General features: G+C 41.8%; 1 protein-coding gene across 3 annotated transcripts in view; it reads left to right on the forward strand.

The window, feature by feature from the left end:
* The window catches only part of MACROD2 (mono-ADP ribosylhydrolase 2), an 892531-nt gene that overhangs the window by 842083 nt on the left and 25226 nt on the right, over positions 1-25222 (forward strand). For 2 of the 3 annotated variants that reach the window (XM_055726159.1, XM_055726160.1), the window contains exons 14-16: positions 7423-7500; positions 8132-8203; positions 8841-8930. In XM_055726159.1, the coding sequence (XP_055582134.1) occupies positions 7423-7500; positions 8132-8203; positions 8841-8930 (240 nt within the window). The remainder of the gene's footprint in view (positions 1-7422; positions 7501-8131; positions 8204-8840; positions 8931-25222) is intronic. The other variant, XM_055726161.1, reaches the window with a different exon arrangement.

Consider the following 25222-nt stretch of genomic DNA (forward strand, 5'->3'; position numbering starts at 1 on the left):
AAAACCTGCCAGGTTCTGGAACATACTCATTTCAGTAGTTTATCTTCAACTAAATGAACTGGATGTAAAGCATTTAAAGAAATTATGTTTTTCCAGTCCTTCTACCTAACTACTGTGAAAGGAGATTTACGGCAAATAAGTGTAGGCTACATATTCCCAAAATTCGTAGTTTCAACCACTCAGAATGGGAGGTTTCTAAGCCTGCTATGCAAGTATAGCATCTTTCAAATGTCAGTTCTGGTGAGTGCACCAAAACAAGTATTTTGACTCCAATTATTTTTGGCTAGTAGTTTTTCTGCTTATTTTTCTTCATGTTTCTGAATTAGAATATAGCAGACACATCAAAATAGTTATTTGTTGCTCTAAAATGTGGTGATATTAAAAACAGAGCACATGGGTCTCTGCTGCCATCAGGTTCTAGTATTTTTTGTCTTACCTGAGCCGTATTTATCAGGGTTTTTTTAAAGGAGAAGGGGGGAAGGGTGGGAATGTAAAGGGGATGTTTCATGGTAAGTGCATGGAACAGTGCAAGAATCATGTTTTTAGGCACTCCGGTGAAAATGAAAACCTGCTCTGAGATTACAAATCTCATATTAATGTGCAAGTATATCTCCTCTGTTATTCCAAACAGAAGAAACACTGTCCAGAAAAAAAAAAAAAAGGTCCACATGGGCTCAGTCTGCATATGGCCTTTGAGCAGACTGAATTTTTTAAGTGCTCTGTCTGTCCTCATGGTGGGGGTGGGGGGTGGGCGGGTGGGGGGAAGCAAAAAAAAAAAAAAAAAAGCAGACCAGTCTTATTCCAAGAATATCAAGATGTTTGATGTTATGCTGTGGAGGTATCCTCTTATTCCGGTCTGTGCCAAGTTTCTGTTTCTACTGTCTGGAAATACTGCAAAGAAATGTTGCAATTTTACCCTTGAAAACTTGCACACATAACTATTAGCTGTTGGGGGGAGAACTGACGTCTCTAGGCAGCACCTTCATAGTGCTTCATTACTGTGCATATGGAAGTAGATCCTTTATACATAGCATATCTCAAGTTAGAGATGCTTCTCTTTATGAAGTGTAAGGGCAGAACAAAGCGATTAAAGTTTATGCAGTAGATAAAACACATATCAGACAGGCTGCACTCAGTCTAGTGTGCCTGTCTGTCCATACAAGATGGTGCTGGGACTACAGCCTCCTTTTAAATGGACCACATCGTATAGAGCTGTGGATTGGTTTGAACCTGTGAATGTGGTTTTTTTTTAAAAAAAGTATGTGTGTGTGCATGTTCATGTGTGTGAGAGAGAGACAGAATGTTCTGCACCTTCATCTCAGTCACCTGTCCTACCAATTACTATTTAACCTGATTTAATGATAGGGCTTTCTAGCAGGAAAATTAAAAAAGGAACTGGATTTAGTACAGGTGAAGAATGAACTCCCCACTATGCAATCATGGCAAAGTTGCTGTGCACAATATGCTGATTTTAATTCATTAGCACTTAATAAGAACTGAATTTTCATTTGAAGGTCAACTAAATTAAATCATATGCTAATTAATTGTAAAAATAAAGTAGCGATTAATTATTTCCAGGTGTTCACCAAAGTCTGTGCTCCTGTGGGAGTGCCATTTAAAGCAAGTCACTATTTTTCTACATTCTTTGAAATGGAGTCAGATTCAGTCAGCTGGAGGGCTTGTGTTGTCAGAAACAGAATTAGGTACATGCCTTGGCTAGGGGTTAACCCTAAAAGTTCGCTTTATGCAACCCAGAAGCCTGTTAAGTATCCTGCCTGTAAACCATAATGGATATAAAATTCCTTTCTGGCCAGCTGTAGGTCTCACCGTGGAAAAATCTTGATGTCCTAAAGACATCAATGGTTGAGAAAGGGATAAACTGAAAGATAGAGCATTTCAAATGCAGGGGAGCTGTGCAAATCGACACAAATTAGACACTGATAAGTGGGTGAAAAAGATTGACTGAAAGGCCAATATGTTCAGAAAGAGGTGTTTAAAATCAGCTCTTAAGTATATATTAAGACATCTAAATGAATAACCTGATTTTCAGAAGTGCTGAGCGCTCAGCAGCTACCAATGAAATGTTTTTACTTCACCCTTGGGCTATGATTAGACCTGGAAAATTTCAGCCTGAAAAATTTCAATTATAGGTAACTGAAAAAGAACCTTTTAGTGGAAGAGTTTCGACACCCCCAACCGTAGCTGTGGCTCTGCATGCCAGCTACAGTGATAACATTTTTCTCTCCTTTGGTTAGAAGGATTTATTTCTATGAAAGCAAATTGGCTAACGCTTGCTGCATGGTGTGGTTTGAGTTTTCTTTAAACCAGGTACATAACCATCAGTATCCAGCCAAGCGCCTGTTCTCCTTACACCCTCCGTAATGGTCGCTTGGAGCTGTACGTAATGCAGGTTATTCACTTTTCCTTTTAATCTGAACTGTCTGTAGCATTGCACATCCAGATGGGGGCCAGCCCATAAACTACTTGAGGTATTTCTGCTCTACCCTTCGCCAGTACAGGCAGCCGCAACAGCTAACGCTAATCTACTTAGCTGGTTTATTTAGATCCTACTTATTTTTAAGTATTAGCTGACCTGGAGCCATCCAGCTGCACTCCTGTCAGTCTGATGCGAGTGCCTACTGCTTCTGTCTCCCCACCTCAACACTTACCTTCAGCTGTGTGGCATCTTCTCCTGGGAAGGGTCTAACTGAGGCAGTCAGGTTTTTCTCAGCTTTTTCCTTTCCCACAGCCCTGTACAACATGCCCTGCCCCTTATGGCAGCAGCAGGATGCCCATGGTTATCATACCAACTGCGCCTGAAATTTCTCTTGTGGACACAAGATGAAGTTAGAGAAGATGCTCTTCTGTCAGCTCGAAGCGTGAGCGGGTGGGAGCATTACTCAGTGAACCCCACCTGCAGAGATGAACCGCCTGGTCTATTACCCGAACACTTGCAAAAATACCTTTACAGGTTGTTGCACCTAAAAAGGTCTGCTTTACCAAGTCGTATATACTTGGGCTCCAATAAATCTAATCTGTCATAAAGATAGATTAAAATGAAATCTTGGTGGATATAAAAACAACATTTTAAAGTCAAAGCTCAAGAATATCTCCCTAACTTCTCATAAATCACTATTTTATAATACTTCATTTTAACACATTTTCCTCAGTTTATGAGGCAAAAGAATACCCTAATCATGTGGCAGCCTCCGTGCACACCATTACCTGTATTTTTAGATGCCTGCTTGATTTCTTTCACTCTGGAAATATTCCAGTCATTTCTCACAGTATCATGGTTAAAAAATAAAATGCACTGAACCTGTTTCTTTCGTAATGACCAGCTTTTTTCCTCTTTAATCTTCTTACAGCTCCCTAAACCATGGTGATTTATCTATGCTGTGTGCAGGACCCAGGTGTGTTCCATATTAGAAAGGACTCAGTAAATAAGCCATACAAAGAGTAGCTGGGGAAGTGAATTTTAGGAGATCATTAAAACCACTTAACATTCAGATATTTCCATTTCTCCTCTTCCTTAGCATTTGCAAAATTTTATTTGAGCAACGTTGCTTTATACAGTCAAAAAAATATGAATGGCATGGAAAAGCATGGGAGTGTATGCAGTATTTAGACAAAATAGTGTCTGATTATTGGCAGGAAGAGTAGGATTGATAGTTTATTGCAAGCTACATGGTTTTCTTGGAGCTGAATTCAACATACAGTTGATATAGTGGAACAGTGAATATACGTGGGGAGTATTCTGATCCAGCTTATTAAAGTCCATGGGTTATTAAAGGTTGGGGCTAATTCCCAGGTGCACTCAGCCATGCAGCCCCATGAGGCTGTTGTTTCAGTACAACGGAGAGGTGCAAAGCCAGGCACTCCTGATGTGGACACTGCCACTGCAGCCACCAAGTAAAAGCAGGTTTGAAGGAATTAAGCAATGCTCAGACTTGAAGGAGCACTTCAGTGCTTGATGTGAAGTAGATAAAGTGCTCTATCTTTGGTTCATTTTTGTCATCAGAAGTCATGGTGGGTTCATTCATATGTGATCAATGATGACATTAGGAACTGCTCCAGTGTAATATCAGAAACACTGATTATTTTCAGTCCTGCCTGGAGGAATGTTAACCCTTACAGTCCTGAGTCATGGTTACCCAAGGTAAATAGTGCTCAGCTTGTGTTACCAAAAACTAAGCATGCTGTGCTGCAAAATAGTATCCTGACTTGGATTCCCTGCTATGGCTTAATGGATAAGTAGCTGTGTTAGAAGGCTAACACTGCTTTATGCCATTTAAAAAAATCAGAGTTTGTTCCAGAGTTTGTTCCCTGGTCAATCAGACCAATCAGACAAAGGCTTTAGGGATGGCCAGAGCTTCTGTAGACCCTGGAATTGTTTAGGACTATGATACTGGCTTTGCCCAGTTGGATAAGGCTCTAAAGTGCTTGCTGAGCACAGAGGACCAGCTGAGCCCGAGGAATACCACTACCCTACTGAAAACTTGCACACAGAAAGTAGTATATCATCAGCATCTGGGGGATTCCCACCACTGCTTGCCAGCTGAAATGGGGGTGGCACTCTTGCCTCGCATCCAGTTGGGAAACAGCTTTTATTGACTGGTACGTTTGGTCTTACACTTTTACTCTTACTTGTCTCAGATTTTCTTCATAAATTGTATTCCTTCGCTTTATTTTATTCTTGTTAATCCTAAAAGTAAATCCGTCTTTGGAGTTTTTGGCTTGAATGTGTGATCGAATATTTGCATCTGAAAAGAAGAAATCTTTGACATGGTCCTGACCTTGAAGGTTTTGAAACTCACAATCTGCATACTAATGCAAAGACTTATTTCTGCTACTGAAATAAGAGTGGCAGACTGTTGCAGCTAGGCAGTAACTCCTGTCCACGTTCTGCTCTTTTCAGAAACATGTTTTGCAAAAAATAACTCATGCAAAATTATCATTGTATATTTCCTGGGATAATTTGGAATCCTGTGCAATTAAATTGCTTTCTTGAACCCTGGAACAATTAGAAAACTGTTTATGCTAAAAATGAAAGCTTAACAAAAAATCATGATCTTGTGAGAAGAAGCTGTGCAGAGCCAGCTATGAGAATGTGTGAAGATGTGCCAAATAGCATGGGTGCTCTCTAGCCGTGGTGCCTACCACTGACACTCACCGCAGCTGCGGAGCCAGCCTGCCAACTGTGCCAAATGCTAGGAGTAGCAACAACTCCCCACGCTGCAGGATAAGCTTTGCAATGCTCCACAACAAACAGCAGCGTGATGGGGCACATATATCAGCCAAGCATGAGGCTCCTTAAACTCCATTTGTTATTATTGACCAAAGCGCGTAATTGTTCCTCTGATGCTGAGGATTGATTTTTGCATGAAATTGGAGTCATTCTTCATTCTGGGAGAAAAGGTGGCACCTGAGATTAAAGGCACGGGTCTAGGAGTATGAAGGTCTGTGCAATGGGTGTAGGATAAGATAGCTCTAAGGGTCTGATAGGACAGAGCCATGTGCATCTCTCCCACCCATAGTAGGTAATATCACACTTTATCATCACTTCTGGCTGTTTGAAGGGCTCTGTTTGGGCCCTAGCTGCACAGTACTTAAGGCAGAGGACTGCCAAAGTTCCTTTCACAAATGTACAACTAAAACATACAGAAAAAGATTGTATTAATTTAGGTTATGGGGATACAGGTAGTACAAATCTTGGTTTGTTTGGTATCCTGAGAGCTTTGTCAAAAACTTAAGCAAAGCCAGAATTTAACTCAATGGGTTTAAAGTTTGCTTGAAAAATTCCCTACAGACTTTTAGTGCCATTCCCATTTATACCAAGAGGTCCTTCAACTCGCTTTTTGGTTAAAATTGGAATTTGATGAAATTCTAATTTATTTTTGCTGTGGTTCAAGCTGATAGGGTAATCCCTTGTAACTCATAGCACGATGTGGCATCCTAGTATGAAAGGCCAGTGCAGTGGTCCAGCTGGTAGCGTTGAGTAGCAGTATAAGTCCATGGTAGGATGAAAAAATGTGCAGCAAGGGCAAATTTTAGTAAATGGTACATCCATGAGATATTCTTCTTTCAAACTTGGATTTATAAACTTATTGTCATGCCATGAAAGATGTAAGAAGCTGTGCAGGTAATTAAATATTTGCCTTGGGGGATTATTTGCAGTTAATTAAAGCCACACACTTTCATTGCATACCTTTTCTACAGATTATTAAATTTGGATCAGATGTTAACAACCCAGCTTTCTCACTTATCCATCAGAGGTTATTCCTGGCAAGTTTCAGGAACAGAGTTTTACAGGGGCATCCTTTGGTATATTGTAAGATTTGCTCTGCTATATTGTACAAAGGGAACTTCCAGAAGTAGAGTCGTAACAAGACTGTCCTAGCATAATTTATTATCATGCACCATAGATCTTTTGGCACTGTTACTGAAGTTTTCCATCTAGCAGCATTTTAGAAAGTGTTTCGCTCTGGAACACAAATACTGATTATCTGTTACCGTTGTGATGACCTCAAGTCTACTTTACCCCTGTAGTTTCCAGAAATGTGCAGTTAGATCAGCGGTGGTTTTTAACGAGGCTCAAAGAGAGCTTTTTATCCAGTGAAAGCTGTGTGTTATGCAGATGAGCAGAGCTAAAACGGGTGGCTGTGTTGCTGTGATTTCCTGACTGGGGGGGGGGAATGATGCGTTTCTCCATCCCCACACAAAAACTAAGGAGTGGCTGTTGTCAGAAAATGTTGTTCTACACCACACAATAGTGCCCTGTGTTGATGAAGACTACAGATAGCATAGTGATTGTTGGCTGATGTAAACCTTGCTCTGCCACTGGTTCAGAGCGTGTTGCTGGGCAGTTCGTTTTGGTGGTCTGTCTCAAAAGGAAAAGCAGTCTTGGCCACAATAATGACCTTGGGAGTTCTGTCATCAAGTGAAATGAGGCTAGGATTTGCACTGTGGGATTTATAGGATTTAATGTTTGTCAAGTTGTGAAAATCCAGCTATAAAAGGTGTTGTTCTAAATAAATAAGAAACCATTTGCTAAAGTTGGTGGTTTGTGCTGTTTCTCATAGCTGTGTACCACTTCATTAGAAATAAAATTCTTGGTAGCCCTGCCGATTATTCTTATGCATCCTTTCTTGCTGGCTCCTTGTTTAAGGTTTGTACTGCAGGCAAAAATCTGCTCAGTAAATATACAGGTTCTGAAATCAATTTGAATAATTGAAACCCACGAGTACACTTCTGTAGTATATAAGTGTGGTTAAACAGATAGAAAATCTGTAGCACATCCGAATGCCAAATATGAAGCTAGCACCTAAGGGCTACCTGTGTATGTAGGAACCACCGGACTTTTCCAGCATGAAAACTGCTGCAGGGTTGGTTAGTTGGTTGGTTTGTTTGCTGTTTCCTCAGACTCCCTGAAAGACTCCAAAGGTGCACAGGAGAGTGACCCAGTACATCCTATGGGGTGTGAACAAGATCAAGCCGAAGGTAAAGTTTTGTATCAAAATTGTTGAAGAAAGAGATAATGGATCAGTTGGGAACCTTAGTTGTTCCAGTTTCAGCATCCAGTGGGTTTCAGCCTGACCTCTGCCATCTCAAGAAAATGCTGTTGGCTACTGGTTATGTGCCAAGCGGTTGTCATGCGGTAATCTCTGGTGTTGCTGGAAAACGCATGCATGTCCAAATATGTGGGTTTAACCGTATTGATCCCGGGTGCATAGCATTGCTATTATTGTCCTTTGTTGTTGTTGTTTTTGTTGTTCTAAAAGCCTGTGGGGTGATTCTGTTCCTTCTGTTAAACTGTCAAGTGCAAATGCTTTGCAACAGCTCTTATGAGAAAGAGCTTGTCAAGGCAGAGATACAAAAGAAGAAGGAAAAAAAACCAAAAGGGATGCAGGGTCAGTTTTGACTGACCCCATTAACAAACTTAATGCTTAGAGTTTAAGTGGTATTTTCAAATATAAAATAAGTCCAGCATTGTTCATTTAATAGAAGAAAAGTGGTACTTGGCTGAAAAGTACTATGTTATATGTTAGGTCCGTGCCCTGTTTTGATGAACTTACCATTGCCTGCATGCAGCCGTCATGCTGATGCCATTTTCAATTTGTCACATTAACAGGACAACAGGATGTTTCTCCAGAGGAGATGAAAAGTGGGGCAGATTCCCAAAGCTCCTGCATGGAAATAGAAGGTACTGCATGTGGCTTGAAACCAAAGAGCAAGATTAACAGGCAAAACCACTAGTTATTGCTCAGATATTATCGGTAGTGTTGATGTTCCCTTCCTTTCTCCATGCCTACTGAGCTAAATCTGTGCAGCTGGATCTTCTTATGGTCACTCTTAATTCATCCCTGAGCAGGGGAGCATCTATGGGTTCTCAGTGATGAAAGTTGACTTTTTAATGACTATAACTATTAGTGAAAGAAGTGAACATTGCATTTCTTATTCCTGATTACAAGCATGTCAGCCTTGTACGTTTGGAGCACTGAACGCTCTGTCCCCAGTCCAGTGAAACACTTGATGACCTGGGTCTCTGGGCTTGTGAGGAGTCCCAGAGAAGTCCCATGCCTGGAGCTAAGTAGTGTGTGTGTGTATGTGTGTGTGTGGCGGGGGTTCTGAATCCCAGAAAGCTCATCATCTTGGAGGATCAAGGCTCTCAATTACAGCCCCTTGGATTTCCTTGAGACTTTTTGTGTCTGCACCCTTGGGGAAAGGGATCCTTTTCCTGTGCCGGTGTTTTTAATGGCAAGCTCTCTCGTGTGTGTTATCCTTTCATGTCCGTTCTGAAAAGCCTTACTGTTCATCTTCTTTTTATCAAATTTATTCAGAGCCCTTGTTGAACCAAGAAGACACAACAGAAGTGGAGATACCTTTGATTCATGGTGCAGAGGAAAAAGAAGGAGGAGGAAAAGAAGAAGGTGAGGCTATTTATAAAAGGGATTGAGACAGAGAATGCTGTGCGGCTCGTTTTCCTTTTCTATTATGAGGAAACATGGAAAGAGCACGTAAAAGTATTATTTTTTTTCCCCTAAGAAAAATCCTTTTTTGCCTGTTCTTGAGTGTTGTTTTGATATATTTGACTTGGAGTTACATGGGAAAATAAGTGCAAAAAAGTGCACACTCAGGTTCTAAAGTGACTTTAAAATAAATACTTTTCTCGTTGTTTCCTCCATTAAAGTGCATAAGGCTGATTAAACAACCAATTTATGTCCATTTAATTACCCCCTTGACCATGTTCCCTAGAAGCATTGAGAGTATTTACAATAAATGGGTATGATAATTATTTGTGAGGTCATTAATAGAGATTTAACTAGCAATTAACTAAAACTAGTAATTCTAATAAAGAAACCAATAATTGGAGCAGGAACACAGGGTCTTACTGAAGCAGTATTTTTTTCTGGGAATAAAGTATTTAAATCCTTAGGAATGCTTTTGCAAAGAAATGTAGAAATTCAGTTTTAAGTGTTGGATGCTTTTGGTAACACTACATTCAGCTCGCCATTTGCAACAGGCACATGGTTATATAAAAGTAGTGTATTACGTAAGTAATTCTCTAATTGTAAAGTAACTGCAGGTTAATAATTATGTGGTCATTTGTAGAGCACAGGGATGAATTTTACAGTTCCAAATTCAGGTCAATACTAACAGTGTTATCCTAATTATGAACTCCCTTTCCCAGCCACATTGACACCAATTTAATTGCAAACCTGTGTTAGCAATATTGACACTTTTCTTCACTGCAAACCCAGGTTAATAGAATCTCTTTGTTCATATACAGCTAAACAGCATTTCCTCTCTCGTCTATTTTTTTTATTGCTTATCCAAGTTGGGACTGATGACATCTCTTTATTATCAGTCACGTTAATGGTGTTGCATTTATGCTTTATTACTGATGGTGAAAATAGAATTGATATAATCTTTACTTCAAATCCAGGTAAATGGTATTGCACTACCTGAGTTGCAAATCCAGATTATATAATACAAATTCACTCTTCTGCAGATACCAATGTTGTTATGTTAATTTCCTCCTGATAGAAATTATTTATGTCTTATTTTATGCCTCATCAAAAGCAAGTTGGACAAAATGTACTTTCATTATTTGTACATTTCCTTCTCTTTAATACTTTCGTGTCCCCTACAGCTAGTGACTGTCATTTAGTTCTCAGTGGAGATGTTATATTTCACCATCTGTCCTACCTACCATTAAAATACACAACATTAAGGAAAAGAAAGTAATGTCAGAAAAGGGTTGGTTTTGGCACTGTTGCTGTTCCAGCCCCTGATTTAAAAGGTTCAAGTACTGCATTAATAAAAGGTTCTTTCCAAATATTTTGGAACATCTTCCTACCTGGGGGCTCAAGTATTGCTCCCGTGCAGGGTTCATCTGATCCAAAGCTTGTTGTTCATAGAAGGACTCTCATTGATTTAAGTGAGCTTTTGGTCAGGTCCATGATAAGAGGAAATCTTGTGTTGAATCTACATGCAGGGTAACAGCACTCAGGTAACTGCATAGATATTCTGTTTAGCTTCTTCTTAACATACTTTGTTTGGGTCAGGGAAAATAAATGGGTGCTTTTTCAGGGTTTTGAGAAGAGAAGGAAATTCAGGCTTTCCATCGCTTTGTTTTGTTCTTATGGGTATAAGAACACGTAGAGCAACCTCAGTGCTCGTCTTGCTAGATGCTTCCAGTTCTGGTGGGCACATACTCTGCCACATGAGTTGTGAAAGTCTTCCACAAAGCAAGGTGGATCTGGACAAAGAGAGGTAAAAGAAGAAAATCAGCTGAAGTTCAGGCTGATAAAGTAAGATATATTCCCGAAAGAGAGACTCCTCTTAATGGAAAGAAATTACCTGGAATAAAACAGAGATTCAATATGTAATGTTATTTTACGTAACTTGAGTGCTACCCCATAAACTAATTAAGTTAAATATTTTTCCAGCAGCATCCAAAGTACATTTGACATACAATGAAATGGCATATTTTTGTCTTAAGAACATGTGGGGAAAAAAGCAAACGTGAGACTGCTAATCCCATTAAATAGAAATACACTGATGTGAAGTGGTTTTATCCTGTACTAATCTGTATGCATAGACAAACATAGCAACTACTAAACTGCAAACTACCTGGTCTTTTTGATCTACATCATTTTTTTGTGTTACCAAGCTCATCCTGGAGCAAAGGGTAGCACATAGCTGCCTCTTTCCTCTCTCTCTCACCAGGAGCCATTAGATTAATGGGAGTCATCTGTGACCTGTGCTGTCCCCAGCACTGGAGCTGTGGAAGCCACTAAGTGACCAACAAAGATCAAAGTCCCTTTTCCAACCTAAAGCTAGGTTTCTGCTTAGTTACTGATTGTGGCTTTGAAGCGTGCTAGGAATTTTTTTCAGTGATCTGGTTTTCCATGGAAGAACGACTGTTTCTTGCTGGGTTTGATGTGTCTCAGTTTTCACAAACTTGCGACAAACCATAGGTTAGCTTCTGATCTAATTGTGCAAGTTTTACTACCAGCTCATCTATGTGTTTTGGGGGATTTTAGGGAGTGTAGGGTCCTTTCTGTATTGCTCATTTGGCTTCACAGCTCCAGGGTCATGCCGTAGTGTATATTACCAAGGAGTCATGGATCCTGGTGCTTTCGAGGTTCTGGGGTGCTGAGAGCCCAGAGGAACAAAGAATCAAAGTCTTGGCAGTCTCACTACTGTTTCCCATTGCCAGCAGTAAGAAACAAGCCAGATTACCCTGAAGAATTTAACAATGTAAGGCACTGTGTGTGTTTCATAAAAACCTGCTGTTACTTTTTCCAAAATCAGTAATAAAATATAGCATGTGCCAATTTATTCCCTTTCTTCCTACTGTAACCTGAAGTTATATATTACTAGGGAGCAACAAAAGAAAAAAGACAAGCTAAGATGCCTTTTAAATTTTTTTCCAGCTACTATAGTGCGCTCATTCTAGTTCACAAAAGAATAATGAAAATCTGTGTTTTGTATAAGATCAGGGAATATTCTCAAATCCCTTTATTAAAAAGCAGAGTAAGTGGTGATCACTGACCTATTTGCTGACTAGGTAAGTGTACATGCTTTTAATAGACCATTTGGCAGTCCCTTTATATGTTCACTTGGAAATAGCCCTGTCGTGTTGTAATGCCCATGCATTCACCATTTAGTTGTAGTTTTAATCAACAGTTTTTTCCACCACACAATTTGCAGCACAAGAAAATAAAACTCATGTTTATTTGTGTGAATATGTAGCCGTTTCCTCCTCTGAGCCTGCTCTCCTCTCTGTCTTCTTATTTCCCACCTCTTTCTATCTCCCTTTGTCGAGACATTAGATATGATGATTTCCCCTACTGATTGTGTCTGGAAGTTGCTTAACTCTTTGTAGGACAGAATTTCTGTTAGAGCACTAGAATATGAGCAGAAGTAGCCATAATTTCTTTGTTGGGTCTCTTCTGTGTTTGGGCTAAAATATTTTGTCTTACTGTGCTGTTTGGAACATGACTCGAGCTTGACCTGGGACGTTTCTCCACCCAAGAAACAAATCCAGAGTGGCTGGGTAGCATCCTTCCTGGGCAAGGGCGCACTTATTTTCTATCAGACAAGTCCAGAAACACAGAAGCAGACTGTCGCTGAAGCACAACCAAGGAGCAAAATGCTATAATTAATGCCTATAAAAAGGATATTAAAGTGTCCAGGGATTTAGCTTAAGAGCAGGGCACAGCGCTTACAATTACTATTTCTGTGTAGTTGCATCTTAGCCTGTTTGAATGCCATGTTTAGGGAATTGTATGAACCATCTTTTTTTCTGTATGAACCACACAATGCTAAGGAAGGCTTGGGAACGGGCTGGGGGAGGTTTCGTGGTTTAAATCATTTGCAATATAAGTGATTTCCTTTGCCAGTCTTGTGGTCAGTGCCTGTGTACTGTAAATTTGAATTCTAATTTCTGTTCTAGCTAAGCCTGGCCTTGCTCCACAGACTTGTTGCATGAATAGCTGTGTAATTCTGTAGCCATTATTTGGTCCATTCTTCACTTAAACAGCTGGATTTTCAGGTCTTTTATCCACTGTACCTTTGGCAAAAGAGATAATTTTTTGGTATAATCTCGGAGAAAATTAAATACTCCAAAACCTGGAGGAAAAGACTCTCAATTTTTTATAGTTTCAGTCTCAGACATTTATAGGATTTTACATGCATTGGTACGGTTGTAAATAATGTCAAAATAATGAGTTTGATATGGCATTGTGGCTATAGAGAAACAAAATATTTCTTGAGAAAGATCTTTTCAGACAAATCTGAAATCTTTATTCTTGAGTCATGGCAATTGTAACTACCTTTTATTTCTTAACCAAACTTATGTTCAGCTTCAAGTGGAGATGGATGAGACATTTTGAAAGAGGGAAAAAAAAAAAGATATTTTAAAAATCTTCCTTATAGGTCTTTAAAAAGATATTTCCTTTTTATTTGGAAAGAAAAGAATACAAAGGTATTTTGGAGTGTTGCAGCTTCTGAAGATCTAGTATAAAGGCTCCACGTTCTTTTATTCAGTTGCCCAAAGAAGGAGGGAGTAAGTATCCCAAATCAGATGCAGTGTGTTTGGTCTTTGATTACAAGCAATATTAAATGGATCAGATGACATTTTGGGGGCTGTTACAGAATAGTCTGACCCTAAACATGAAACTCTGCTTCTGACAGGTATTGATATTTGGCAAAGGGGGAAAAGTGCACCTTTGGACCTTTCGTAGAAATGCTGGAAGTGCTGAGGAACCAGAAAATGGCACAAGGGTATTTAAAATCACATCTAAAGCTCTAAGCGATGCAGAGAGGTGTGGACTATTGCAAAGCAAGTAGCTGGAAGTAGTTGGAGGTACGCAGCAACAAGATCATCACTGGAAAGCCAAAAAAGTGCCTTTCTCCAGGGATACCTTTAGGTTTTAAGAAGCATTGCTTTGCATATCTTTATTTTCTCGAGAACTTCAAAAACTGAGTGTTGCAGTCGCAGTATCAGCCAGATGAGGCGCTTTTCCAACCAGGTTCTGCTTGCCAGCCTGCTGTGACCAGTCTGTGGTGACCCAGGGGCTGTTTGGTCTGTATCTCCCAGTGCAAAGCGCTTTGGCCTTCTGAAGGCATCAGAGCTGTCTGTGGCAGGAAAGTATACCCAGGTAACGTCTGTGCCTTGTGGAAGTAGCAAAGGCCATAACTGTAGGCAGGGCAAAGAAACTTTTTAGCCCAGCAAAAGAGTACTTTTGCTAAGGGTGGCAGCATTTTTTCCCCAGTTTGCAAACAGTATGTTGAATTTCATGAATGCACTTTAACTCCTGCACGGGTATGGCTCTGTGAACAGCTGTAACAGGTGAGGCTGACCTGCCTGTAAGTGGTCCTGTGCAAGCGTGTTCTCTGCTCCACTTGGATGTTGCAGCTTGTGGAAGAGGAGTGGGTTTTTTGGTCCCAGTGTCCATGGTGGTGGCTCTGTGGGTTCTGAACTTAAAGGTCTCCAGGCTTTTCTATCATCAAAGGGTAGGTGCTATCAGCAATTACTTCACTGATGGCGAAGGATCAGCAAGATTATTAGGAAGGAGCGTTGCTTCTGTGGACCAGCTTTCCTGATCCATGCCCCCTTGCAAGCTGTCACGACCGGTGGCATGCACCAGCAGGACCATGGAAGTGATGGGGTTCATTCATTTTCTAAGCACGGGCTGGTGCAGAAGGCATCGCACATCAGGCAGCACACACTGCCCAAAATGATGTTCCTCCTCTCCTGCTCTGTGGGAGGTGGCACATGGGATGCAGACCCCCTGCAGGCCTTCCCCAAGGGTGCTGCCCGGGCCATGCTGTGCAGTACTGTGCACTGGCAGGACAGGGCGGTTACTATTATACTGTCATTAGTCTGCTCCAGATATTGATTTCAGTCTCCTGGGGGGAAAAACATCATATTTTTTTCTGACCACAGGAGGAATCTGTCTTTTCATTACTCTCCGTGTATCAGATTCTAGCCTGAATGTATGTAAAGAATAGGTGGTGCAAGATCAATTTTAAGTTTTAATTATTTTTCATCTCGTTCAATGACAAACGATGTATTTTTTTTTCTGTGCGCTTTTCTAATATAAAGTACAAAACAAGAAATTTTTCAGCTTAAACATTTTGCTGCTGTCACAGTCACTTTATGTTATCAGGCTTGATGGTAAGGGTACAAGACACAAAGCTGAAAGGAAGGAAAAAAGAAACAAGAACAGGGAATACTTTAACAATTATAGTGTTTAAGGTTTATTGTGTGTATTTGATTGCTTTCTTCATTTCATTTTCAGTAAGCAGAATAGAAATAATATTATGAATTGGTGATTTTTATTGCATTTAAAAATATCATCTCTTTGTTCTTGCTGAAAGTGTTGACAATGCAGCCTTTGTTTGGTTTAATTAACTCATGTTGCAGTACCGAATTGAAACACACTCAGCATTATATCAAGTAAAATAATTTTTGGAAGTCTTTGCCATATCCAGGAAATAAAAAGAAATTAAAAAAAAAATTAAATCCTCTGAGAAGCTGAAGGAGAAACTGGATATTTTTAATGGGATATTTTGAAGTGCCATTTTCATTTTTATTTTCCATGGTAGCAATGCCAAAAAATATAAAGACATGAAATCCCACTGAAAAGCAGATGCTATGAGGTCATTCTAAGTCTTCATATGTTTATAATAGTATTACATGACGTTACGTGTTCTGTACTTGGTGAGCTACAAGGCTTAAAGAGCTTTAAGACAGTGATAATGCCCTTTTAGCATATGAAAACTGGAAAGATAATGGAATCCATATTTCATGTGGTGGTGTCCAAGCCTACTGGGCTTTGGTTGTAGCTCAAATCTCCAGGTGCCTTACACAAATGAAATGCACAGCTCTTTCAAATCATCTCAAATAGCACCCAAGGAACAAGTGAAAGGAGTATGGGAGGAACACTGATATCTTAGAAACTTTTTCCTGTACCGTATTGGAAAAGTAGGGCTCCCTGGCCAAGGACGGCACTCTTACAGATGTCTTCACAGTTACCCCTGTATCTGGAAATTAGCTTTAGTACCTCCAGAGAAGTGGAGCCACTTTCAAATATTACTATATAGCTACAGAGGTGTCACTTTGAACGGTGGGCTTAACTCCTGTTTGCGACAGTAAAAACTTCAGTTTTAAAATAGGTCCAGCAGACCAATGGAGTGTGGGAAGCCACACCAGGGAAGAATTTGATCCCTCATGGACAAATTTTATGTTCTTGTGCCCTGTCTGCTACAAAAGGAGGGTTCATTTTGTTATGCACTGACTAATTTTGGAATCCTACCTCTTTTAATAAAGTTTGTTTATGATGGAATAGGTACAGATCCAACTGAGCTGGCTCTGGGAACTGGAAATTCCATGCTCCCCCTTGCTTCCGTTGTGTATGGATGGACTGCACTACCCAGGCTGTTGCACTATTTTATAGCTGTTTCATAAAGGCAAATGGCCACACACTTAGGGCAGCAGAGAAGGGAACTGCACTTAGTGATTTTCATGAAAGAGCATGAGTGGAGTGTGGTCATAACTAAGTGTGGGGAAAAACATGCAGTGGGAGTGAAGAGGGGATGATTTGGGACAACTGCCTTTTATTTCAAGTACAGAACAGGAATGAATTCAAAGAAAGAAGCATATGTCCTAACATCAAAAGATTCCCTGCTTGTTCTTTTGGGGGAGCGGGAGAACATTGCTGCCTTGCTGTCAACTGCTTTTTTGCCCGGTGTTGTGGGTGAGTAGTTAACACTGTTTTCATATGAGAAGGGTGGCATTTACTCACTCTGCATACGGACAGGTGGGTCAGGAGGTACATTTTTTGATTCAGCTCTGTTCTGTTTTCTTTTCTGTGCATCCCCACGGTGTTGGCTTTGCCGGGAAGGTACACTATGGCTTCATAGGTGCCCTTGCTCCTGGTACTTGGAGAGGAAGGCCAGTGCTGTACAAGGAGAGAATGTTACACAGCAAGGGGGAAGGTGTGTCTACAACTTGTGAAGTGGAGGTTACCTTGATAGGGCATGACCCCAACTGAGTTTAGATCTGCTTGTCACTACTGCAGACCCAGAGCAGGAAAAATCTCACCCGGTCTCATTCAGATCTTTGAAGCATTGTGCTTTCCTCATACCTCTGGATTTTCTCTTCCTTCTTTCTGCCTGTTACCCATAATTTTTGGCAGCAGGTTTTCTGTCCCCTCACCTTTTCCTAATGCAGTTGACAGGTGAGTGTTCTCTTGAACAGATCTTTCCATCTGGAACAGTTTTTTCTCCTCTTGGTTGGCTTTTGTCATGTTTCGCCTCCAGTTGAGCATGCGAGGTCACCACCTTTATACCTGTCCCATAGTGTAAGCCCAACAGTCCAAGCTGACCCTGTCTCTAGTCACCATGAATCATCTGCCAGGGAGGCACCTAGCATTTAATATCGCCTCCTATATGTCTGTGGCGGCACCTGTATCTTAATCGTGCAGTAGTGGTATCTCAACGCATTGGTGTGGGAGTGCAGCTCTTTGTGGCTTCCTGTAATTTAACAAAAAGTTCAGCATCTCTTTTTTGGGGTCTTGCATGAGCTCTGGAGGTCTCTTTCTGGAGCAGTCCTTGTGCTGTGAATGCGTTCGTAGCTGCAATTAAACCAGTCTGGCAAAGCAGGTGCTCTGGATGATGCACTTTCCGTTGCAGCTATAGACAGTCTATAGGCAACTGCAAAAACACTTGAGGTTTTTTGAGAGATCCAAGAGAAATATGAAGAGTATGGAATGGCATTGTCTTTTACTTACCCATATACATGCTGGGATGCTCATTATGTGTTCCATACTGTTTAAATGTTTTACAGTTCCATACTTGATTAATACTGTTCTTTGCTCAAGCAGTTATTAAGGATTTTTCTCCCAGGTTCAGAATTTACTTGTGACATCCATCCTGAGTTTTAAAAACTGTAGGTTTCTGCAGCTGGCAGATTTCAACCACAAAACGCCTTTTATTATTGTTTCACTGGTGCAGGGTCTTTACCCTGACATGTTGGGACACATAAGCCTTTTGTCTCATTATTCCCCTTTGCAGATGTGCAGTCCCTGTTTGTTTGTTTGTTCTCCAATCACTAGTGTGAAGGGCACAGCTCTGCCAGTAATCATAGCTACGCAGAGGCCAAAACAGCCTTTATTCCATTTACAACATCCTGTCAAAAAACACTCAATACCTCCGTTACTTGACAGCCCCTGAAAAGATGGCATGTTTACATGTTCAGCATTTTCTCTGTGGAGGAAATAAGCAGTCACTGACAGGATATACCACTCTTACCTGGATAAAGAATCAGTTAAATTGTGTTCTGGATTCTGAGAAGAAAAAAAATAATGATCTTTTCTCCATTGCCCCCTGGTTACTGCTAACAACGGGCTTATATACTTAGGGGGTCAGGGTGGCAAGGTCACTGGCTCGGTGCCTGGAAAAAATTGGGATTCCCAATTTGTGGCCAAATGTTATCATGGTTACAAGGTGTTTCATCAGTTAAAATGCATTTGCTGGATGTGTTGGTATCATCTGTCAGCCTGAAACATAGCACAAAAGTGTCAAATGAGCGCAAATGGAGGTACCACAGGTGCTTCAAAATAAGATGTCACTGTGCTGAAAAATCAGCACCTAACTCCAGCAGCTCAGTTCAAGGAAATTAAATTGCCTGATTCTTCCAGATGTCCAGGCAACAGGGAAGATTAGCAGAAAAGCTCACAGACTGAACAAGGAGGTAGTCGGCAAGGCTGTGTCTCAGCATCTCCCCCTCTCTGGGGTGCTGGTACCTGAGCATGACATCTCCATTGGCCCAGGACCCAGCTGGTCTGGAAAGGATGGAAAACTGAGCTGGACTTGCTCTTTTAAGTGTACAGCAGCTACACTGCCTCTTGTTTTGCACTTTTCTAAGTGTTGAAAGGGCTCAGCAGGTCATGCATTTTCATCGATGGTGTCCCAACATCCATGGAAGGGGCTTTCCCTCGTGGCTGCCTTGCAGGGATCTCTAGGACATTGAGGGTTGGGGGTTAACCCCTTCCAGCACAGAGAGGGACTCGAATTTGGATTTATTTCCAGCGTGCTGTGTTCAGAAGGGTGTGAAACCCTGCAGGGTAAGCACTGGCATGGTCCCTCTCCCTCACTTGGGTTGGGGTGCTCATGGCTCTGAGTTTTGCATGGCTGCTGCAATCACGTCTCAGTTCAGTCCTGGCCTTGCCTCTTAGCATCTCACCTCACACGTTCACAGCGTTTTGGTGTGCTCCCCACCAGCGTACCCAGTCCCTCCTTTGGGTAGATGGAGCTCCTTTCTGGTGGTCATGTTGGCCTACAAAGCTGGATCTCTAAAAGAGACTAGAGCTGTACTCTGATGTTTTCTGGGACCTCCTCCTTGGGACAGCAGATATTTTACAGTTCCTCTTAGATGACTGTAGCTAACGAGTCCCACACTAGTCTTGGAGCGGCAAAACTGGCGTCCTCTGTGGTTTTGTCATATCTGCCTGTCTTCCAAAGTAGTAACTGTCCAGTGTGTAGTAAGAACAGCTATTGTGGTCACTTTATACAACTGTTGATCTTTTTAATGCCTGTCTCACCATGATACTGCTTGCATGTGTAAACCTGAGTCTTGAACTGCACGGTCTGCACCAGATGACTTGGTAACCACACAGAGGTACTGCAGCCCCCTGCAGCATCAAGGGCCGGGTGGAACACAGCTGCTTTTCAGATAAGTTTCCAAAAGTTTGGATGCTTTTTTAGCTTGGTTTTGTATCTCCTGGGCCTGCAACCTGAGCAAGTTTGCTTAAAAAAGAAAAGAAAGAAAAAAGAAGCCCTTAAACAATATTTCTAATATTGCTTGCTTCCAGCATTACATAGGATGTGGAGGGGAATAGATTTTCTAGATGCAGTTCTGCTTGCAGATCCAGCTGGCTCTTGAAGTGTGTGAGCATGAAAAGCAGATGATAAGAAATACATATATACCTGGTACCTATCTAAAGGAGCCTGAGTTATCTTAGAAACTGGTATATACAGAGATCACAGAATCTGCTTGTGAAACTGTTCCCTCTGGCATTAAATGCAGCCAATGTTTAACAGTACTGAATTAAAAGTGTGATAGTTTAAGACACAGGAACTCATTCCAAATGAACCTTCAAGGGATGCCTAGTGGAGAGAAATTCACGTAGAGATTTGGCTGAAGAATAGGGGGTTTTGTTCTTCTCACAACTGCTACAGGATATTTAACGACCACAGGTAGTCAAGGTCGGGGTTTTACATCTGATCCCGGAGGCAGCAGTGCAATGCAATGTGTTAGATTGCTGGTACCGCTTCCTTCTTTTAATCAGGTCTCCCATCCAAGGATGGATATAGCCTGCTCTAGCTCAGCTTGTGAATCTGACTGGATCACAGCACACAGCCAAAATAATTGGAGAAGAATCTGCATGTGGGAGGGAAGGAAATCAGCTGCACATATTCACATCCCGAAGCGAGAGTTAGCATAGCGCTGCTTTTTGGCAAGGGTATGGTCACAGCTTCTGGTGTCGAAACCAGCTTGCTCTTCGCTAGCCTGCACCTGTAGTCAGCCGTAGCCGTATCCAGCTCATTTGAGAGGGGAAGGCAGGGGAGGGCTCTTCATTTGGATCACACTGGTACTTCTGCTGTTTGTGGCTGACAAAGCCATTTAGAGCAAAGATTGCTCAGACTTTGCTCCGGTGTGTGAAGTTTGCCCTCTGAATGCTGTGATTTTCTTTAGCCAGTCTTAGAGACGGAAAAACACAGATGAGCCTTAACCAGGCCTGAAGAGGCTGGAGCACATCAGCTGTTTGCCATATTGATGAAACACCTGGGGCATTCATTTTGAAACCTAAATGCAGGCTGTTCACCTGTATTGCCAAGTACAACAGAAGCTTCCTTCTGGCTGGCGGGGTGGCATTAATTTAAAGAGAGCACCATCTGCAGGGCCTTGGAGAACAGCAATCAGAGGAGACAGGTAGAGGGGTTGCCGAAAAAAGTCTTGTTCTGATCCAGGGGCTCCACCACCCCCATCTACTACTTATCCTTTCTAATTAGCAGACGTGTCTTGGGGAAAGCTGCTCCAGTTTGCTTTCTCGCCAATGCTTTTCTTGCTCAGAGCTGTTGGTTTTGCTGAGCCTCCTAAGCTTGTTTTGAGGGCTTTCACAGGCATTTGGAGCAGCAATGGTCTCAGTGACCCAGTAATTAAAGGAGTCCTGTACCTTCTCACTGCAGAGAGCTGCCCCTTTGTCCTTCCTCTTTCTTCTCTCTGCAACACAACTGCCAGATGGTTGGAGATTTTTCACCCTTTCAAAAGCTTCATGTTTTTCCCATCTCATGAAGCATGTCTCAGCCATGCTTAATTAGCTTAAGGCTTTTCAGCGCCCACCCCCCCACCCCTCCCCCGATTTTCCCCCCAGGAGATCAGTTAAGGACCTGAACAATTTCAATAAAGAGCTTGGAAAGCAAATCCTTAGAGGCTAGGCATAGCTACAGGAGAATGTAATGTTATTAGTGCTGGGGACCAGTCATTTGTTCTTTCTTTTGTCCTTCCCTTCTGTCTGTCCTCCCATCCATCCTTCTGTCCATGTTTCCTTTCCCATTCTTGTCTCTCAGAATATTCAGAGATGCCCTTTGGTTCTTGGCAGCATTTGGCAGTGTCTGACGGCTGGTGGTATTCAGAGGAGGGCTGTCACCCTTAGGCCAGCACCCAAGTACTGTTGCTTTTAACATCTTTTAATCTTTTTAGGTCCCCCGACTGAAAAATGGCAAACATAATTAGATAACCAGTGCTAGGAGACTGTTGGGTTGGGGTATTTTGGTTTAGGGCGTTTTTTGTTTGTTTGCTTAATTCCAGGACTTGTTTGAAACTAGCTTGTGAGCTTTATTTACAGATCAGAGCAGTTGAGATGAAAGCTTGGTTAATTAACAGAAAAATAAATTTGCATCTTACTTTGTATTTGACATTGAACAGCATTTGTTTCTGCATTGTCACGTACACACTTTTATTATTAATCTTCAAGCTTTAGCTGTACGACTGCAAATGAGATTTTAAAAAAGGCCAAACCACAACTCTTTCCCTCTTCCCTCCCTCCCTATAAAGCACGAGAGAACTGTTTAAGAATGCGAAGCACAGATTTTTGTGTGGGATGTCGGATACCTCAGAGGTACCTGTGGACATTTGCCACATAATTGAATTCAGTGGCTTGTGTTTCGCATTTACAGGCAAATAAGAGCGCCCAGCCATCAGGTGTTTGCATCTCTAGAATTAAATACCTACTAATTTAGCCACTCAGGAGATAAATATTTAGATATAATTGAAATGGCTAGCTGTAAATACATGGAAGTGTCCATGGATGATGGAAAAATGTGGGAGGAGGTTTCTTCACAAGACGGAGGACATGACCTCAATTACTGCAGTTTTCTCCCTGACACTCCCCTTCGTGGTATATATAAAGTAGATGTTGCTGGGTGCATACTGCCCAAAGGAGAGCAGTGCTTTATGGAAGGCTAGATTGAAATGCTGTTCTTACGCTATTCCAATTCTTGGTATTTTTTAAGCCAATGAGGGAAATAAAATGCAAAGAGTGTGTCTAAATGAATGCATGATGTAGTTTTGTGTCACAGGGAAGGCCTGTAACATTGCTACCTCCATTTGAGTAACTCAGGCTGTCATTAAACAAAGAGGAGTGCAGCTCCCCGGTGTATTGACATTGCTATTTACAGACCATGTGGTAATCTTTGAAGTGCTAACTGGCTTTTTTTTTTGAGAGAGAGAGATGCTGTATTTTTCTTTTATATTTGTTTTCCACAGAAAGAAATGTTAGTATTTTTCTGATGGCTGGTGCTTAGCGGAGCTCCTCTGTGTAAAGATAACAAATGAGTTATGCGACCTGACATTCTCCCTGGGAATGTGCTCAGAACTAAGCAAGCCAATGGCATTTCAAAGTCTGCTTTTAAAGTAGCTGGTTGCATACTTTGTTTGTCAAAATTGCTAGGAAATGCCATTTCTCTGGTATTTTGCACCTTCTTTTAATTGACTGGGGGGGTGGAGGAGTCTTTGGGCAAAGACCCCAGGACCCAAAGGGTGCATATGCAGAACAAAACACAGCGCTTGAGGCTGCTCCATGCTTTATGGTATCCCTATGCTGTCTGATAGCTTGAAGTAGTCAGGCCTGCTGCAGGCTTTGGAAGGAAACGAATGAGCTCTAACCCTTCGAGAGCTACTGCAGCAGGTACAAATTGCTGGGCACAATCCACAATTACCGTCTGGCTCGTCCTCTCGCTGCCTTGCTGCTGCGAGTTGCTGAGGAGGCATTGCCTGGAGCAGCAGGGGCTCCCCAGTCCCTCACTGAGCAGCCCTGCTGCTGGTGATGCGTGTCCCCACGGGGGAATAAATCGGACTTGGGAGGATATGTCCATAAGGAAGCTGGTGAGGGGACGGGAGCTGGTCCAGCCTTGGCTGCGCTCAGCTGGAGTGGTCGAGGACACCGGAGAGGCTGCCACCCAGCAGCCCCCAAAGCCTTCGTGACAAGGTTTGTGGAAGTTCTGTGTTTCTGCAAAGTGCCTTGTCTTTGATCCGACGCTGTGTATTACCAGGAATTTTGTTTTGGCAAGGAGGCAACTCTTTTTCCACATTTCACTGGTTTCTAGTTTCTGGGGACTTCACAGTTTTGTTGCTATAAAATGTCACGCACTGAAACTGATTGGCCCACTAGCAGCCCTTGAAAGACTGTTTGAAATAAACCCAGCTAAGGATAGAAAACCCCCTTTCCTGAGGCCCAATATTCAAATCACTTTTGTGCTGCCCTCAGGAGGGATGGCCTTTGGTTATAAGCTCGGCTCTATCAGCAGAGCGCCAGCTGCGCATGACCACAATGGCAGCACTCCAAGGACTGAACTTAAATGATGAATGTCACAAAATGCTCACTCTGGGGAAGTAATTCTGTGTACAGTGTGTGATCTATGTCACCTGGAGTCCTTATCGTTTCTTTCAGCTATTTGCAGAGTTCTTTCGTGTTTGGGCTGGGGAAGAAGCTGCATTAATTCAGTTAGTAAACCTGAGGACAGACAGAAATAAAATGGATCTGAACTTCTAAGCTTGCTATAGCATACATGCCATGAGAGCGAAGAGCTGGTAAACTGAACCTAGTGAGCTTTAATTTGGGTCTGTTTTCATTATGCTTTCTATTGTGCAGTAATTGGTATGCTATTAAGTCATCTCATGGGTTATGAATTACTGTGTATTAAGGAAATGAAACTGAAGTGAAGAATTTTGCTGACAGGGAACATGCAGAAGGATAAGCAGCATCTTTCTCACCATTAGTATTGTTACTGTACTCATTAATCACTACTGCCATATAGCCATGCAACACAGCTCCTAAACTTGAACTGGTAATATCGTGTAAGGTGCCATACACAGCTGTGTCTACCCAAGGAGTGCACAGCCTAAATTTCATGGCTTTGCATGCTTATCAGCCTACTTGGAGCATCCATGTCATGGATTTCCAACACAGTTGTACTGCTGTCTTATACATGTATCATCTGTGACCAGCAGGCTGCCTCCAGCTCCTGCTGGTTAAAGAATAGCCTGTTGAGCTCTGCCAGAAATACTTGTTGCATGAGTGACCAGTACATACACTAATAGGTGCTTCCTGCTAGCTAGTCAGAAGCACTTCCCTCTTCTTCCTCCCTCCATGGAATTTTTTTACAAAATCAAAAGATACTAATTTCCTTTTAAATTTGGACGGATTTTTCTGTCTTTTTTCCTTTTTTTTTTTTTTAACAGAAATCTATAGCTGCAGTTCACAGTTTTGATGAGAGTCAACAATATTTCTCAGGAAATCTTGGGCTTCTCAGGCTACATTTGTATGACTCCCTGAAAATGACATTTCCCATAAAACTATCTGTTCTTTTAAAAAGAGGATGGAGGGGTAGGGGGTAGTAATTTGATTCAGGAAAAGGTTTTGTTAGAAATATTTTGATCAACTCCACATGTGCTGTTCCAGTCAGCTCCCCCTGCAGCAGGACCACCCACTGTCTGCGGGGTGCAGTAGCTGTGGTGGCTTTGGCACAGTGTCGGGGCTGCTGCCGCCTGCCCGGCCGATCTCCAGCCTGAGCCAGGTGCTTTTGCAAGCTTTGATGGCAGGAGTCAAAGCAGCCAAAACTTCTGTGAGCTGCCACGTGATGC

Source organism: Falco cherrug, chromosome 13, assembly GCF_023634085.1.
Source record: "Falco cherrug isolate bFalChe1 chromosome 13, bFalChe1.pri, whole genome shotgun sequence".
Lineage (NCBI taxonomy): Eukaryota > Metazoa > Chordata > Aves > Falconiformes > Falconidae > Falco > Falco cherrug.